This window comes from Microcebus murinus, chromosome 18 (assembly GCF_040939455.1).
Source record: "Microcebus murinus isolate Inina chromosome 18, M.murinus_Inina_mat1.0, whole genome shotgun sequence".
NCBI classification, from domain to species: Eukaryota; Metazoa; Chordata; class Mammalia; order Primates; family Cheirogaleidae; genus Microcebus; species Microcebus murinus.
Genome location: NC_134121.1, coordinates 24,170,205 through 24,188,698, shown reverse-complemented (window position 1 = coordinate 24,188,698; position 18,494 = coordinate 24,170,205). Strand labels below are relative to the sequence as shown.

The following is an 18,494-nucleotide window of genomic DNA, read 5'->3' as shown; positions in this document are numbered from 1 at the left end:
TCCTTTGATTTTGTTTTCATCAGTTCTTATATTCAGAGTCCAAAAATAATGCTAGACTGGATTTTTAGCATCATCTAAGACCAAAGATTGAAAATATTGCATAGAATACTGATTTTCCAAACCCTCAAGAAGTATCTGCAGAGAGGCAGTTTGTTAAAAGTCTTGTGATTTGAAATTAGTCTCCTTCCTGTATTACTATTTTAAAAGATGTAAATTCATTTATTAATTACTTCTTAATTGGGATGGTATAAGCTTGAACCATGGTTTTATTAGATAGGGGTAACACTTACTTAATTTTCCATGCCAAAATTGTACAGAAATATACTAAACTATTTTTTGTAATTTGTGGGGCCTGTTACTGAATTTTTTAATTTATTTAATTTACCCATGATCCCTAAGAGTAGTCTCTTCCACTTCCAGGTTTTATTTAATGTGTCTGTATTGAAAATAATTACTCAAAAGATTCTAATAATTTTCAATATCTTTGCTTTTTAAAAAGAGTGGACAACTGGTTTTGAGGGATATAGTCTGAGCAGTCGAAGAAATATAGCACTCCGGAATGATTCTGAATCCTCGGGTGTTCTCTACTCCAGTGCTCCAACTTATTTCTGTGGGCAGACATTGACATTCAGGCAAGTAGATATTAAAACATCTGTCATGTCTTAGGTAGTACAGTGAAGTGCATAGAGCATGCATGAGCTTGGAATTTAAAATATCTTCAGTTTATTCCATCATTTATAGGCAGTGTTACTTTGGGAAGGTTTCCTTATTTCTCTCTGCTTCAGTTTTCTCATCTGTATTCAGAGGGTTATTATGTAGATTAACTGAAAAATGTATGTAAAATGTTTGATTATATGTTTGTTTCTTTCCCTCTTGGCAAATAGAAGTAAATACAATCTTTCTCAAAAGTTAATTTTAAAAATTCAGAGGCCAAGAATTATTTTTCCTTTGTGAATCAGTAAGAGCGAGTTTCTGTGAGAAACAATTTATCAGTATAAATGTATTATTTATATACACACACACAAATACACACATTTCTCTGTAAAAACTGAAAGTAAGTCTGCCTCTCCTACCACCAAGTAATTAATTTATGTTTCTCTACCCCTGCCCCTGCTTTTTTTTTATAGAGACACCGTCTTGTTTTGTCGCCCAGGCTAGAGTACAGTGGTGTGATCATAGCTCACTGTAACTTCCAACTCCTGGGCCCAAACACTTCTCCTACTTCAGCCTCTTGAGTAGCTAGCACTACAGGCATGTGCTGCCACACGTGGCTAATTTTTAAATTTTTTGCATCAGTGGGGGATCTCAGGTTGTTGCTCAAGTTGGTCCTGAACTCCTGGCCTCAGGCTATCCTCCCACCTCAGCCTCCCAAAGTGTTGGGATTATAGGCATAAGCTATTACACTTGGCCCATTTCGTTTTTTATTGGAAAATTATCCTTTTCCTTGTTTTTGTGTTATCCAAAATGTATTCTCTTTGATCATGTTTCTAAATAGCTCTTCCTAGAAACCAAAGCCCAGTTTTGATTTAGAAAAGTAAAACTTACCTGATTTTCACCATATTCACCTTATTGTAGCAAACTCTCCTGCAAATGTGTCTTGAAGTGATGGGATTTTATTGTGAAAGCTTGTCCCAGGTTCCTCTGGTTCTCAGTCCCTTGTTGCATAAGGCATAGAGAGTATCTGAAAGTTTTATTTAAGCCACTGTTGCCATGTTCCCTTCTAGCTAAATAATTTGAACTGTTAGCAGTTGTTAGTATATACTGGTTTATACTTTGTTTCATTTTTGACATCTCCTCTCAGCCCTTAATGAAGAAAGAATGACTTAAGCAGAAAAATACCAACAAAGAGAGAGAGAGAGAGAGAGAAAATAAGACTCCTACCTAAAATCTATATTCCCCAAGTAATCATGAGTTTTCTGTATTAACATACCTCTTCTCTAAAGTCCCTTGTTTATAAAAATACTTCCGTTAGTGAATCTTCTGAGAACAAGATACATCTGTATGACAGAATTCCTGATTTGATAGATTGAAGCCAGCTATCTTAGACTCTGATAATAATGATAATGATAATTGCACTTAATATTTAAACAGTATTTACTATGTGCCACGTACCACTGTAAGCATTTTGCTTGTATTATCTCTTGATTCTCACAATAACCCAGAGAGATAGGTGTAACTATCCATTTTAGGGATGAGGAAACTGAGGCCAAAGAAGTTGTTACTTACCCAGTGTCACCACAGCTAGTAAATGCCAAAGCTAGGATTTAAATCCAGGCAGTCTGACTCCACAGTCTGTGTACTTAACCACTGGTCTATAGTGCTTCTCCTTTTTTGTCTTTTTCATGGGAGAGAAAACATGATTCTAGTTAGTATTGAAGTCTACAGTTTCTCTGCTATCCTTAGCTCTTTTCTTTCTTTCTTTTTTTTTTTTTTTTCTTTTTGAGACAGAGTCTCACTTTGTTGCCTAGGCTGGAGTGAGTGCCGTGGCGTCAGCCTAGCTCACAGCAACCTCAAACTCCTGGGCTCAAGACATCCTTCTGCCTCAGCCTCCCAAGTAGCTGGGACTACAGGCATGAGCCACCATGCCCGGCTAATTTTTTGTATATATGTTAGTTGGCCAATTAATTTCTTTCTATTTATAGTAGAGATGGAGTCTCGCTCTTGCTCAGGCTGGTTTCGAACTCCTGACCTCAAGCAATCCGCCCGCCTCAGCCTCCCAGAGTGCTAGGATTACAAGCGTGAGCCACCGCGCTCGGCCAGCTCTTTTCTTTCTTATATGACCTTTTATTCCTGGTGACAGTGATCCCTACCACTTACTTGATCCTCATGTTCTCTTGCTTTTAAAATTCTTCATCTGCAGACATAAGAGAATGTCTGGGCCAGGCTTGGTGGCTCATGCCTGTAATCCTATCTCTAGTTTTGTGATGATGCTTCTGGGCCTAGTAGATAGAAGGGAGACTATACTATTGTAGGCACTGCTTTGTTGTTTGGCCCAGCCTTCCTTGCTGAAGTTTCTGGAAGGTTTATTGCTGCTGCTGCAGTTGAAGTCAGAGAAATCTGTGCTACTGGCTAGAACTTAAACGGTCTCTAGAGCCCAGTCTCATTTGGTGCCCAGGTATGCTAGCAGCCCCCTCCTTCCAGGCCTCTTCCTGACCTCATGTCTGAACATTCCTCTTATCTCTTTTCTTGCTTCTAAGATTTCCTGATCTTACTATTTTTTCTTTTTCTTTTTTTTATGGAACACTTCACAAATTTGCATGTCATCCTTGCTCAGGGGCTGTGCTAATCTTCCCTGTATCATTCCAATTTTAGTATATGTTAGAGAGAGACTAAGTAATTTGCCAGGATTCAAATCCTGGCAGTCTAGCTTCAAAGTCTGGGCTCTTAACCATTGTGCTACCTGCCTCTCAGAAATAACATGAGGTGGTAAATCAAGGGGAGAATAAGGTTACCTACTTTTTTTGTTTTTTTGTTTTGTTTTGTTTTGAGACAGTCTTACTCTGTTGCCAGGGCGAGAGTGCCATGGCGTTAGCCTAGCTCACAGCAACCTCAAACTCCTGGACTCAAGTGATCCTCCTGCCTCAGCCTCCCAAGTAGCTGGGACTACAGGCGTGTGCCACCATGCCCAGCTAATTTTTTCTATATATATTAGTTGGCCAATTAATTTCTTTCTATTTTTAGTAGAGTCGGGGTCTCGCTCTTGCTCAGGCTGGTCTCCAGCTCCTGACCTCAAGCAATCCTCCTGCCTCTGCCTCCCAGAGTGCTAGGATTACAGGCGTGAGCCACCTTGCTCTGCCCTACTTACTTTTTATTATTAACTTTTTTCTTCATAAGTACATAAAAAATTTGATGTTCTAGTCATCTATTGTTGTGTAACAAACCACCCCAAAACTTAGGGCTTAGAACCATTATAGTCATTTATTTGGCTCAGGAAACTGCAGTTTGGCCAGAGCTTGTTGAGGACAGCTTATCTCTGTTTCGTGTTGTGTTAGGTGGGGTAGTTCAACTAGAGATGACTAGTTTTCTAGTCAGCTTCCAAGATGGCTGTCTCACATGGCTGGTAAATTGGTTCTGGTTCTCTGTTCTTTTCCATGGGCTGCTTGGACTTCCACATAGTGTGGTAACTGGGACCCAAGAATGAGCATCTTAAAATGAGAAGTGGAAGATACCAGTTTCTTAAGGCCTGGGACTGGAAACTGACATAATATCACTTCTACCATATTCTGTTGTTTAGAGTAGAGTCACAGAGCCAGGTCTCAGGGACATAAACCCTACTTCTTAATGGAAGTAGTGTCAAAGAAATTAAGGGGCTATGTCTTAGAACTGCCATGATTAGAAAGGAATCAGTCACTTGAGATAATGTGAATTTGGGTTTAATGCTTGCCATTGGTTTAGCATTAGCTTTACATCTTTTCTGAATGAATGTAAGCTTGAGGAGATCTTTTTCTGGGCTGATCTCTGCCATTGCGAAGTGTATCTTTAATTTTTAATTATTAGCACCTTATCTTTAAAAAACTCCAGTCTAATTTTTTTTTTTTTTTTTTGAGACAGAGTCTCACTTTGTTGCCCAGGCTAGAGTGAGTGCTGTGGCATCAGCCTAGCTCACAGCAACCTCAAACTCCTGGGCTCAAATGATCCTCCTGCCTCAGCCTCCCAAGTAGCTGGGACTACAGGCATGCACTACCATGCCCGGCTAATTTTTTCTATATATTTTTAGTTGGCCAATTAATTTCTTTTTTATTTATAGTAGAGACGAGGTCTCGCTCTTGCTCAGGCTGGTTTCGAACTCCTGACCTTGAGCAATCCGCCCGCCTCAGCCTCCCAGAGTGCTAGGATTACAGGCGTGAGCCACCGCGCCCGACCTCCAGTCTAATTTAATTTCCTAGAAAATCCCAACAGGACATAATCTCTACCAGGATTAAGAAGTTAATTTGTGGCCGGGCATGGTGGCTCACACTTGTAATCCTAGCACTCTGGGAGGTGGAGGAGGCGGGAGGATTGCTTGAGCTCAGGAGTTCGAGACCAGCCTGAGCAAGAGCAAGACCCAGTCTCTACTAAAAAAATAGAAGGAAATTAGCCAAACAACTAAAAACAGAAAAAATTAGCCAGGTATGGTGACACATGCCTATAGTCCCAGCTACTAGGGAGGCTGAGGCAGAAGGATCGCTTGAGCCCAGGAGTTTGAGGTTGCTGTGAGCCAGGCTGATGCCATGGCACTCTAGCCCTATGTGACAGAGTGACACTCTGTCTCAAAAAAGAAAAACTTAATGTCAGTCACATACAAATGCTCTACACTTTTACTTCTCTCTCACACACACACTTTATATTATCAATGTAACAAATTACATTTTTTATGTGGTGAATACTTTTTATATTTATATACTTAGTTATTTTTTATACTTTTATCTTTTAGCTTCTATACCAGAATTAAAGCTGTAAGACAAATCTAATGCTGATAAACTTCCTCAGTTTTTGTTTATCTAGGCAGACTTTATTTCCCCTATGTTTTTGAAAGACAGTGTTGCTGGATATAATACTCTTGTTTGGCAGTATTTTTTCTTTAAGCACTTTATATTGTCCCATTCTCTTCTGTCTTATAAGATGTCTGCTGAGAAATCTGCTGACAGTCTTATAGTTGTTTCCTTGTGTGTGATAAGTTGCTTTTTTCCTTCTTGCTTTCAAAATTCTTTCTGTCTTTGACTTTTGACAATTTTGGTTATACTGTGTCTCAATGTGGATTTCTTTGGTTTATCTGGTTGAAGTCCATTGGCTTCTTTAGTCTGGATATAATTTCCTTCCCCAGATTTGGGAAGTTTTCTGCCATTATGTCTTCAAATAAACTTTTTTTTGTTCCTTTTTCTTCTCTCTCTCTCTCCTCCTTTTGGGACTTCCATAATGTGTAAATTGGTCTATTTGTGGTGTCCCATAAGTCCCTTATGCTTTCTTTAGCCTTTCCAGTCTTCTTTCTTTTTTTTTTTTTTCTTTTTTTTTTTTTTTTGGAGATAGTCTTGCTATGTCACCATGGCTAGAGTGCAGTGGTGTCACTCACTGCAACCTCGAACTCCTGGTCTCAAGTGATTCTCTTGTCTAAGCCTCCCCAGTAGCTGGGACTATAAGTGTGCACCATGACACCCGTCTAATTTTTCTATTCTTAGTAGAGATGGGGTCTCACTCTTGCTCAGACTGGTCTTGAAGTTCTGGAGTGCTAGGATTACAAGCATGTGCCACCACAGCTAGCTATTCTTATTGTTCCTCTGACTGTATAATTTCAAATAACCTGTCTTTGGGTTTGTTGATCCTTTTGCTTGATCAAGTCTTCTTTTGAAACCTGTTAGTGAATTTTTCAGTGCTGTTATTATATTCTTTAGCTCCCAAAGCTCTTTTTGTTTCCTTTTTTATATTTTTAGTTTCTTTGTTGACATTCTTACTTTGTTCATGCATTATTTTATTAAATTCATAGAGCATCTTTATGAGTTATTTTGAATACTTTGTCAGGTAATTTATATACCTCTGTTTCTTTAGGATTAGTTTATGGAGGTTTATTTTGATCCTTTGATTGATTCATATCTCTTTGTTTCTTCATGTATCTTATAACTCTGTGACGGCATCTGTACATTTGAAAAAATAGCAACTTCTGCCAGTATTCATGGGCTGGCAACGTACAGGGGAAAATCCTGTCAATCACCGTCACAAGTCAGCCCAGCTAGATATTTTGGGGACTTCCAAAACCTTTTTGGCCAATACAATTTCTCTGGACCTCTGCTTATATTTTCCTTATTATGGAGAGGCTTGCTGGTTCCCTTTTCAGGAGCTCGTACTTTCTGGCTCCCTCTGGTGTCTGTCTGTAGCACTGCAAGTTCTCTGGTTCTACAACAGCAAGCCATCCCCCCTCTCTCTCTGGTTTTCAGTGACCACCAGGCATCCAAAGTATGCCAGTTCCCCAAGTCGGGCGAGTAGCCTTCTGAAGGCTGGAGTGCCTGATGCACATTCTGTTTCTCTCCCTCCCTCCTGAGGTTGAAACTTCAAGTCGTGTCCTTCTCCCAATGTCATCAAGTCATGCTGCCCACAGCAAGCAGCTCTCCACTATTCTTTGTTCTCAGCAGCCCCCAGGCAGGCAAAGTATGTTGCTTCTACTAGCACTCCAAGTGACACAAGACAGAAACCAGTCTCTCAGGCAGTCCTCTGAAGAACCAGAACACTAGACGCACACTTTGCTTTTCTGCTCTTCTTCCCTCCAGAGGGAGAAGTCATAAGCTGGAATGTTCTAGCCTGGCACTGAGCTGTACTTGTGTGGGGCAGCGGCTGGTGGGATAAAGTTAAGTTGTTCTTACCCATTTCAATTTGCTGTGCTTGCTTTGTGCTCACCTGGGGTATTGCAGCTTCTTTGATTTTTTTTGTTGTTTTTTTTTTGAGACAGAGTCTCGATTTGTTGCCCAGGCTAGAGTGAGTGCCATGGTGTCAGCCTAGCTCACAGCAACCTCAAACTCCTGGGCTCAAGCAATCCTTCTGCTTCAGCCTCCCGAGTAGCTGGGACTACAGGCATGTGCCACCATACCCGGCTTATTTTTTCTATATATATTAGTTGGCCAATTAATATCTTTCAATTTATAGTAGAGACGGGGTCTCGCTCTTGCTCAGGCTGGTTTCGAACTCCTGATCTCCAGCGATCCTCCGGCCTCGGCCTCCCAGAATGCTGGGATTACAGGCGTGAGCCACCACGCCTGGCCTAGCAGCTTCTTAACTGAATTGTGAAATTGTCATAAAGGCATTTTGTTCTGTATATCATTGTTAAAGCAGTGTTTCTGTGGGAGAACAAGGCCTGAGAATTCCTGTTCTCCCGTCTTGTTAGCATCATACTCTTCCCCACATTTCTTTAGACTGTTGGCTCGGAGGCGAAATGACTTCAGAAACTCACCCACATATTGATTATGATCCTGCATGTTTGCCACTTTACAATGAAAGACATTTTGAGGCCACATTGAATGTAAATAGTCATCTTTTGGAAAAGCCACATTCAGTTACATAGATTTTTCCTTTTTTTTTTTGTCTTTGCAAAGTCTGGTGTTTTGGAATGGAGTCAAAGTTGAGTCTGGTAATAGGGATATATATCAACCTTTATTCTTACAATTCCTATTTCTAGAATACATGATGTATTGACAGATTTGAAACTAAAATACAAAGAGAAAGGCTTAAACTTTCCACATATGAAGTTCTCTAAGCAAAATAGTGTGTTCATAACCATAATGTTGTTTTTTTAGGACTATGATGTCTATATTTAAATTCTTTAAATATTTGATAACTAGTAACCAAATCATTGCAGATTCTCATATTCAAGGTTTAGGTGGTAACAGTAATAGTCACATTAATTATGTCAAATATGATAAATTTTCTATGTGTCTAGAGCCAGAACATAAAATAGAAATGTTCTGTTATAGCTATAAATGGTTAAGAATATACAAACTCTAGAATCAGAATGCCTGGGTTTGGGTCCTGGTTCTACCAGTCATCAGGCAGGTGATCAGGTTCAAGTTATTTAGCAATTTTTAATCTTATTTTTTCTTTTTTGCCTCATTCTCCTCCCCTATAAAATGGGTATGATGATAATAGCATCTACCTCATATTTTGTGAGAATTTGATGAGATTATTTGTACACAGATACAAAATATTTAGAACAGTACCTAGAATATAGTAAGTGCTTAATTCTTGTTAGCTATTATTTAGAGAAAAACAATTGTGATAAGATTGCTTTTTTTTTAAGCTAGTAGCTGTTAAGTATCATGTTATATTTTTAAAAGATGAAATGATCTTTCTACTTCATTTACAGAGTTGAAACTGTGGGACAGCCAGACAAAAGAGACAGCATAGGAGTGTGTGCAGAAAAACAGAATGGGTATGAGTCTCTGCAGCGTGATCAAGCTGTGTGCATTAGTACCAATGGTAAGAGATAAATAACTGTCCTTCACTTTGAAATATATGAATTACTGTACTAAGACATGAATCTGTCCCAATATAACATGTTTATAGTAGGAGATGAGAGTATTTAGAACTTAATGATGTAATTTATTTTGCTACCATGAGCCAGCATTATCCTACAACAAATCATTTAACCTGTATCTCGGGTACTTTTTGGTGCCTTACTCCATAATAATAACAACACTTCTAAAAATCAATCTCCTGGGCTCAAGCGATCCTCCTGCTTAGCCTCCTGAGTTGTTGGACTACAGCCATATGCCACCATGCCCGGCTAATTTTTTGTATATATATTTTTAGTTGGTCAATTAATTTCTTTCTATTTTTAGTAGAGACGAGGTCTTGCTCAGGGTGGTTTTGAACTCCTGACCTTGAGCAATCCGCCCACCTCGGCCTCCCAGAGTGCTAGGATTACAGGTGTGAGCCACCACGCCCAGCCTAAGATTCTTGTTTATTCCATATGAAACACTCTTTTTTTAAAAAAATTTTTTTTTCTTCTCCCCCACCTTTCCTGAAACACTCTTATTATTTCACAGGATGTCATTTTATAATTATGTCAGGTTTCTTTTGATGCTCTTTTTTTTTTTTGAGACAAAGTCTCACTCTGTTACCTGGGCTACAGTGCCGTGGCATCACCCTAGCTTACAGCAACCTCAAACTTCTGGGCTCAAACGATCCTCTTGCCTCACCCTCCCGGGTAGCTGGGACTACAGGCACGTGCCACCATCCCTGGCTAATTTTTTCTATTTTTAGTTGTTTGGCTAATTTCTTTCTATTTTTAGTAGAGACAGGGTCTTGCTCTTGCTCAGGCTGGTCTCGAACTCCTGAGCTCAAGCAGTCCTCCCGCCTTGGCCTCCCAAAGTGCTAGGATTACAGGTGTGAGCCACTGCACCCAGCCAAATTTTTTTTTTGTTTTGTTTTGTTTTGAGACAGAGTCTCACTCTGTTGCCTGGGTTAGAGTGCCGTGGCATCAGCCTAGCTCACAGCAACCTCAAACTCCTGGGCTCCAGCGATCCTCCTGCCTCAGCCTCCCAAGTAGCTGGGACTACCGGCATGTGCCACCATGCTCAGCTAATTTTTTTCCTATATATTTTTAGTTTGTCAATTTCTTTCTATTTTTAGTAGAAACAGGGTCTTGCTCTTGCACAGGCTGGTTTGGAACTCCTGACCTTGAGCGATCTACCCGCCTCGACCTCCCGCAGTGCTAGGATTATAGGCATGAGCCATCGTGCCTGGCCTTCTTTTGATACTCTTGATAAGGGAAACTTATAGTCTCTATTGGGAAAGAGTAGTACCCTCCACCAAAACTCCAAAATGTAATTAAGGTCTTAGCTTCTCCTCCTGCCTTGGAGATGAGGGTTAATTAATGTATTTAAATGCATTATCTATGTCCTGTTGGCATTCCAAAGTGTTTTTTAAAATCTGAATTTGGAAATTAGTTGTGTTACCAGTAATAGAAGCTATTTCTATTCTCTTAGCTACTGCTCACATGTAAATGACTCTTTAACATTTTAGGTGCAGTTTTTGTAAATGGAAAAGAAATGACTAATCAGTTGCCTGCAGTTACTTCTGGATCCACTGTAACATTTGACGTTGAAGCTGTGACTCTAGGAACCACCAGTAATAACGAAGGTGGAAACTTCAAACTTCGAGTAACTATTAGCTCGAATAACAGAGAAGTGGTTTTTGATTGGTTACTTGATCAATCTTGTGGTTCTCTTTACTTTGGATGCTCATTTTTCTATCCTGGGTGGAAAGTGTTAGTGTTTTAGGTTTTTGGATGCTTGGCTTTGTTTTCAGGGTTTAATGTAGCTGTCCTCAGCCCAGTTTAGTTGTAACTGATAAAAAATAGTTTATTTCATCTCTCAGACCATTGGAAATAGAAAGTGTTTACTGGATTCCTTTTGTAATATTTTAGCAATAAGTGACTTAAATTTTGTGGGCAAAACCATAATTCAGTTAATTTTGTTCTTAGCATATTTTTAATTGAAATATATCACAATAAAAATCAAATTGGCTTTAAAAGTATGAGAAGATATAGAAAGTCCTATACCTGTCCACTGTATTTTTTTTTTCTTCTTTTTTTTTTTTTGGTAGAGACGGGGTCTCACTATTGCTCAGTCTGGTCTCAAACTCCTGGGCTCAAGTAGTCCTCCCGCCTCAGCCTCCCAAAGTGTTAGGATTACAGGCGTGAGTCAGTGCACCCTTCCTGTACTTCTTAAAATTGGTTATGTGAACAAAAACTTAAAGTATTAATTATTAAATCATCATCAAGATCCAAGGCCATGTAAAACTTTTGACTAAAACAACAGGAATAGACCAGGTGGAAGCCAGAATTCTGTAGTATACATTTACTCATGTGCTTTCCACAACAGTATGTTAATTGTGCTCTGCATGTTCAGGTAATTGTAAGCAGTGTTGACTTTTATTCCATGTTTAATAATCTTTTTCTTTCTTTTTTTTTTTGAGACAAGGTCTCACTCTGTCACCCAGGCTGGAGCGCAGTGGCCTAATCATAGCTTATTGCAGCCTCAAACTCCTGAGCTCAAGCCATCCTCCTGCCTCAGCCTCCCAAGTAGCTAGGGCTATAAGTGCATGCCACCACACTTGGCTAATTTTTCTTATCTTTTGTAGAGATGGGATTTCACTTTGTTGCTCAGGCCAATCTTAAACTCCTGAGCTCAAGTAATCCTCCAATGTCTGTCTCCCAAAGTGCTGGGATTATAGGTGTGAGTCACTGCACCTGGCCCATATTCAATAATCTTTAAGTCCCCAAAAGTATTATTATTTTTGCAATTTTTAAAACACCTGAGCAAATGTCTATATGTATGTATATATGTGTATACATACATACATATACACATGGGTATGCATATATTATATATATTTTTTTTTTTTCTTTTTTTTTTTTTTTGAGACAGAATCTCACTTTGTTTCCTGGGCTAGAGTGCTGTGGCATCACCATAGCTCACAGCAACCTCAAACTCCTGGGCTCAAGCAATCCTCCTGCCTCAGCCTCTCAAGTAGCTGGGACTATAGGCATGCACCACCATGCCCGGCTAATTTTTCTATACTTTTAGTTGGCTAGTTAATTTCTTTTTATTTTTAGTAGAGATGGGGTCTCACTCTTGCTCAGACTGGTTTTGAACTCCTGCCCTTTCGCGATCCTCCCGCCTCAGCCTCCTTCAGTGCTAGGATTACAGGCATGAGCCACCATACCCAGCCGTATACTTTTGAGACAGAGTCTCGCTCTGTTGCCTGGGCTAGAGTGCAGTGGTGTCATCATAGCTCACAGCAACCTCAAACTCTCGGGCTCAAGTGATCTTCCTGCCTCAGCCTTCCAAGTAGCTGGGACTACAGGTGTACATGACTATGCCAGGCTGATTTTTCTGTTTTCGTAGAGACGGGGTCTTGCTTTTGCTCAGGTTGGACTGGAACTCCTGGCTTCAAGCATTTCTCCCACCTCAGCCTCCCAGAGTGTTAGATTATAGGTGTGCACAGCCACACCAGGCTAATTTTTAAAATTTTTATAAAGACAGGAATCTTGCCATGTTGCTCAGGCTGGTCTCAAACTCCTGGCCTCAAGTGATCCTCCCACCTTGGTCTCTCAAAGTGTTAGGATTACAGCCACCGTGCCCAGCCCATAATAGGCAAGTATTATCTTTTCTTCTTTCTTTCCAATTTGATTCAAGATAGGTTAGAGGATTTTTACAGGGTAAAACTACTTATAGAAGTAGTATGCACAGCAGTGTTAGCCATTTCACATGTATGTAATATGCACATGTACATTCCAGCCTCAGTGATATGTGTTACTGTTTGTAGGGTATGAGCTACAGTCCAGTTTAATGCCAGTTTGATAAATGGTCTTTTAGTGGACAAAAAATATATAGGGTAAATACTTAACCTATTTTTTGAAAACATAAATTTGTATAAAATATTTATTTGAAGGACTTAATATGTAAAAATAATGGTCTTAACTTGCTATTTGCCAGCCTACAGATTTTTTTTAATGTGAATTTTTTTTTCTTTTTTTCGTTTTACTGGTAGTAGGAAAAGAAAAGCAAGTGTGTTATTTTTGTAAGATAACTTATTTGGGGATTCGTGTTCCCTGTGAGACAATCATGACCTTTTTCCCTTGTCTTTTTATATATAAGTAGCCTTTCACTTGTTTAGTGATTGTTAAGATGTTCTAGAATGTAGATGCCTTGTCCAGCCATCTGAATCAAAATAAAAAACTAAAAGTTCAGTGTGTGTTATTTTTTTCTTACATGAGATTTGATGCATCCAATTTTAACCTACTTTTCATTAGAAGGGAAAAGGGGTTTCTTGTGGCTCTGGGCATTTTAATTAGATATCATTGTAACGTGTGAAAGGTTACTTGTACTTTCTTGTATTCTGTGTGTCTGATGCTGACCATAATGCCTGACACATAACGTGCACAATAAATGTTGGATTGAATGAGTGTAGATGAATTATTTTCTTCAGAACCTCTTCATCCCATTCCTTTCATTCATGAAATATTTGTTGAACATATTTATTTCTTGTCTTCTATAGGAAAATGACATCTTAAATTTATACCTATAGAATCTGCCTTTTCACAGAAATGACTTAAACCTAGCTTAATTCTAGAAAGGAGTAGGTTGTCATATTTTGAACTCTGAAACTAATTTAAATATTGATTTTTTTTCCTCTAACTGTGAACTGAATATTTTTAAAAGAAAACCAACTCATTTTGTTTAAATAGGTAAAGGAATTTCATATTCTAAAACCATGGAGGGAAGAGAGTTTGGGTGATGTTATGATAATAAGGATTGATATTTATTGAGTCCCTACTATGTGCCGGGTGCAATGCTAACTTTTCAAAATACATTGATTATCTCATTTAATCCACATACACTTACAATGTTGGTATTACTATTATTTCTACTTTACAGTTTAGAAAACTAAGGCTCAAGAGATGTGAACTAATTTGTTTACAATCCTGGCTAGTCTTACCAGAACTCTAGCCCATACCTGTTCTACTGTGGATTCCCAGCTCTTAACTGTTGTGCTCCTGGGAGGAGTGGACACTAAAGTGAAAGCCACAGCTGAAGATAATTGATGGGTGTAAATGGCAGAAATGCCTGGCATGTCACTGAGGAAAGACTGACTGAATCTGCCCAAAATGCTCAGAGAGCAAGGTACTCTGTGAGCCAGTTCTTAATAAATGAGAAATGTGATAAGCTCAGAACTGGCATCTGAAGCAGAAGGGAAAGAATTTGCAGTGGCAGTGGAGGGAAAAATAGGGTGTGTTAGGGCATCCCCCAAGATCGTGGTGGTTGAGTGACATGTGAGTCTGCAGTGAAGGTCTGAGGGTGCATTGGCAGGAGAGAAGTCTGCAAGGATAGATTGGCAGCACATTGTAAGGTTTATATACCAAGTTAAAGAATTCGTATTTAATCTTATAGGTAAAAAGATTTATTTTGAAAAGATGAAATGGAAGAAAAGATACTAGTCAGTAGATTCTAGTCAGTAGTCCTTGGTTGACATTAAGCTGTGAAATGAGCCAGTGGCAGTAGGGATGCATATCCAATAGAGGCTTAAATTAGACCCAAAAGGAATTGATGATTGAGGTGAAATTAGAGATGAAGAAGAGACTTAAACTGAATTGTAGCTTGACTGGTGACATCCATAATTAGAGAAGTAATAGTCCCACTCTGTTTTCACCGAAGTAGAAAATTATGTTTAGTTTTGACTGGTGCTCTTTAAGAAGGATATTAGCAAATGTAATTTGTTTAAATAAGAGTATGGAAAAATCTGATGTTTTCTCTGTACCATAATATTTTAGGTCATTAGAAATGAAATGTCCGATTTTGAATCAAAAGTTTATTGTATCTCAAACAAGAAGCAGTACAATTAATCAAAGTATGAGCCTAAACTATCGACACAATTTTGCCATCGTAATGGTAGCTTGCTTATTCCAACAGCGAAGAAGCCTGGAGAACAAGTGGTGATGAAATCATGAAAGGCATTTTTTTTTATACAGAGTCTCACTGTGTTGCCCTGGCTAGAGTGCCATGGCGTCAGCCTAGCTCACAGCAACCTCAAACTCCTGGGCTCAGGCAATCCTCCTGCCTCAGCCTCCCAAGTAACTGGGACTACAGGCATGTGCCACCATGCCCAGCTAATTTTTTCCATATATTTTTAGTTGGCCGATTAATTTCTTTCTATTTTTTAGTAGAGATGGGGTCTTGCTCTTGCACAGGCTGGTTTCGAACTCCTGACCTTGAGTGATCCGCCCGCTTTGGCTTCCCAGAGTGCTAGGATTACAGGAGTGAGCCGCAACGGCTGGCCCATAAAAGGCATTTTAGACAGCTTGTTGAGAATTGAGTGTTTTTGCTTACAAGAAGTGGTCCAAAGGCAGGAGGAAGTGGTAGTCAGTTGGTGCAAGGTCTGGTGAATACAGTGGATGACGGAGTTTCCAAGTCCAGTTTCTATAGTTTGAGCAGCATTGTCTTTTGTGACAAGTGGTCTTGCAAGAGAATTAACCTGTCTCTATTGAGACAGGTTAATTCGGCTGCTTAATCGCAAGCGTCATCATCGTTTCATCCAAGTGGTTGCAGTAGACATCTCCTGTAATCTGTTGACCAGGTTTCATGAAGCTATAGTGGATAACGCCAGCGCTGGACCTCCAAACAGACACCATTAGCTTTTTTGATGAATATTTGGTTTTGAACTGCGTTTTGGCACTTCATCTTTATCCAGCCATTGTGCTGAATGCTTATGATTATCGAAAAGAATCCATTTTTCATCACCCATAACAATACAGTGTAGAAATATTTCGCCTTTATGTCATCACAGCAAAGAAAGGCAAGCTTGGAGATGATTTCTCTTTTCTTTTTTCTTTTTTTTTTTTTTGAGACAGAGTCTCACTTTGTTGCCCAGGCTAGAGTGAGTGCCGTGGCATCAGCCTAGCTCACAGCAACCTCAAACTCCTGGGCTCAAGCGATCCTACTGCCTCACCCTCCCAAGTACTGGGGCTACAGGCATGCGCCACCATGCCCAGCTAATTTTTTTCTATATATATATTAGTTGGCCAATTAATTTCCTTCCATTTTTATAATAGAGACGGGGTCTCGCTCTTGCTCAGGCTGGTTTTGAACTCCTGATCTCAAGCAATCCGCCCGCCTTGGCCTCCCAGAGTGCTAGGATTACAGGCGTGAGCCACCGCGCCTGGCCAGAAGTTTACTCTTAAGTGCTCCCTTTTTCTTTGTTCCCCTCATTCTCCACATATAACAATTGATTTTGCTACAGGTTTGTTTTCCCTTCCTCTTCAGATATATTCAATTATTCACTAAAATGTTCTAGATGTATCCTAGAAAGTTTGCAGTGGTAGCAGTGTAGTTTTTAATATCTTATGATCCACACATTGAAATAGAACAACTAGATAGATAGCAAATGCAAAATCCCATGGACAACATTTATAATAAGACTAGGTGACAAGGTACCCCCACAAATCCCAAAATACAAGCTAGTGAATACAAACCACAAACATCTGCAAGACCTGCATGATCTCAGTGTCTGTGCAGGAGCAAGGAGAAGGGGCAGAGCCTGAGAGAAGTGAGAACAGGAGAAACCCAAAATAGTCAACAGACACTGGAAAGCACCATGGAACAATTTGGAAATAGCAGCTAAAATTCAAGGGATTTTCCTCTCCAATACCAGGTGAGTGTGATGGGCCCATGGTAAGTGTATTTGGGAGTGCTCAAGATCAGCCTCAGATTCAGTGATCTGCCATCAGGACACAGAACTCAAAAGGATACAGATTTAAAAAAGAAAAAAAAAATGGCACATAGAGCAGGGGCCAGGATAGCCCAGGTACAAGCTTCCGTTTGTCCTCTCCCAGTGGAATCATGGACAGCACTTAACTCTTCAACAGTGTTTGACAATACAGAGTAGTAGTGTCAATCAGGGAACTCATCTAAGCTTTGGTTTTTATTGGGAATGAGCCATGTAGTCATGGCTGCCTCCCCACGTGTCTGACCTTAGTCTCTGGCTTCTCCTGAGGTCAAGCTGGTGTCACATGGCTTGACCTCACAAGGCCCCCAGAGAAACAAGGACACTCTTATCAGGCAGGATATTGCAAGGGCCAAACATTTCTTTAGAATGTGAAGGATGTGGACAACCCAGAAACTGCTTGTTAACCCTTTACTGCACAGTAAGAAAATCTGAAGGGGCTGGAGCGGTCCAGCCCTTATGAATTCTCAAAACTAACCTGCTAGACTCTCTTCTAAGATAGGCTCCCACACTGAGGAAAAATTGGTGGGAGTAGAATTAAAATCAAGCAGAATACTTGCCTGGCAGGGGAGATAATATGATCAAGAAGGTGGGTTGGATGTAGCTGCACATGCCTATAGTCCTAGCTACTTGGGACTGAGTCAGGAGGATTATTTGAGCCCAGGAGTTCAAGGCTGCAATGAGCTATGATTACACCACTGCACTCCAGCCTGGGTGACAGAGTGAGACCCCATTTCTTAAAAAAAAAAAAAAAAAAAAAGGTAGCAGAATAACATCTCTATAGACAATGAAGGCACATAAGAAAGACATGTCCACAGAACAGTTAGCTTACAAGTTTGATCTATTTCAAAGTTAACTAAAAGACATTAAGAAAATGATACAAGATGAAACAACAGCATAAATCAGAAATAGACCTAGAAATGTGGTGACAGACTTTGGGAAAGAATTATAAATAAAAGGGTTTATAAAAAGCATTTCAAAAATGATGATTAAACTAGAAAGAATACAAGAGTAAATAAATGCAACAGATAATAGCTTAAATTTTTTTAAGATTTTTTTAAAATAGAAGAAAGATAGGATTCAAGAGGTGATGAATATTGAGGATAGGCAAAAACAGTAAAACATACAGATAACAGAAGTCTCCAAAGAAGAAAACAAACACAAAAAAGGAAATGGAGTAAATGCCAGAAAGTATAACTCAAAAAACCTTTCTTGAAATAAAAAGAGTTGAAACTATATATATATATATATATATATTTTTAGTTGAAACTATATTGAAAGAGCACACTGTACCTAAGTATACAGTATACCTATACTCTTTCACAGTATGCCTATTTCACAGGTATACCTAAGAATACCAACCCAGAACAACCAACACCAGGTCATATCTCAGTAAAATTATTTGGTTTTAGAGGAAAAAAAAACTCTAGGCATTTAGGAAAAAGAGCACATAACTTACAAGGGAATGAAAATTAGATTATATCATTAGAATAATTACACAGCACTAAGCTCTGAAGACACCACCACACTCCACTCTAGCCAGGTCTAGCCAGGGCAACAGAGCAAGATGCTGTATATATATAAAAAAAAAATTATATATATATATATAGCCTCTCTTATTCTCCTTTGGTTAATGTTTACATCATATGTATTTTCCATCATTTTACTTCTGACTTATCTAACTTATCTGTATCATATTTAAAGTGAGTTTTTTATAGCCAGTCAAATTTAGCAGTGGGGGGTTTAAT

General features: G+C 39.3%; 1 protein-coding gene and 1 non-coding gene across 7 annotated transcripts in view; one reads left to right on the top strand and one right to left on the bottom strand.

Annotated features, from left to right (window-relative positions):
* The window catches only part of CRLF3 (cytokine receptor like factor 3), a 54,605-nt gene that overhangs the window by 23,047 nt on the left and 13,064 nt on the right, over window positions 1-18,494 (top strand). For 2 of the 6 annotated variants that reach the window (XM_075994341.1, XM_075994340.1), the window contains exons 6-8: window positions 500-632; window positions 8,825-8,937; window positions 10,486-10,602. In XM_075994341.1, the coding sequence (XP_075850456.1) occupies window positions 500-632; window positions 8,825-8,937; window positions 10,486-10,602 (363 nt within the window). Of the gene's footprint in view, window positions 1-499; window positions 633-8,824; window positions 8,938-10,485; window positions 13,432-18,494 lie in introns of those variants that run through there. The other 4 variants (XM_075994344.1, XM_075994343.1, XM_075994342.1 and 1 more) reach the window with 3 other exon arrangements.
* On the bottom strand, window positions 3,230-3,334 carry LOC142862271 (U6 spliceosomal RNA). The gene has a single exon (XR_012913345.1). It is a non-coding gene; the product is annotated as a U6 spliceosomal RNA (small nuclear RNA).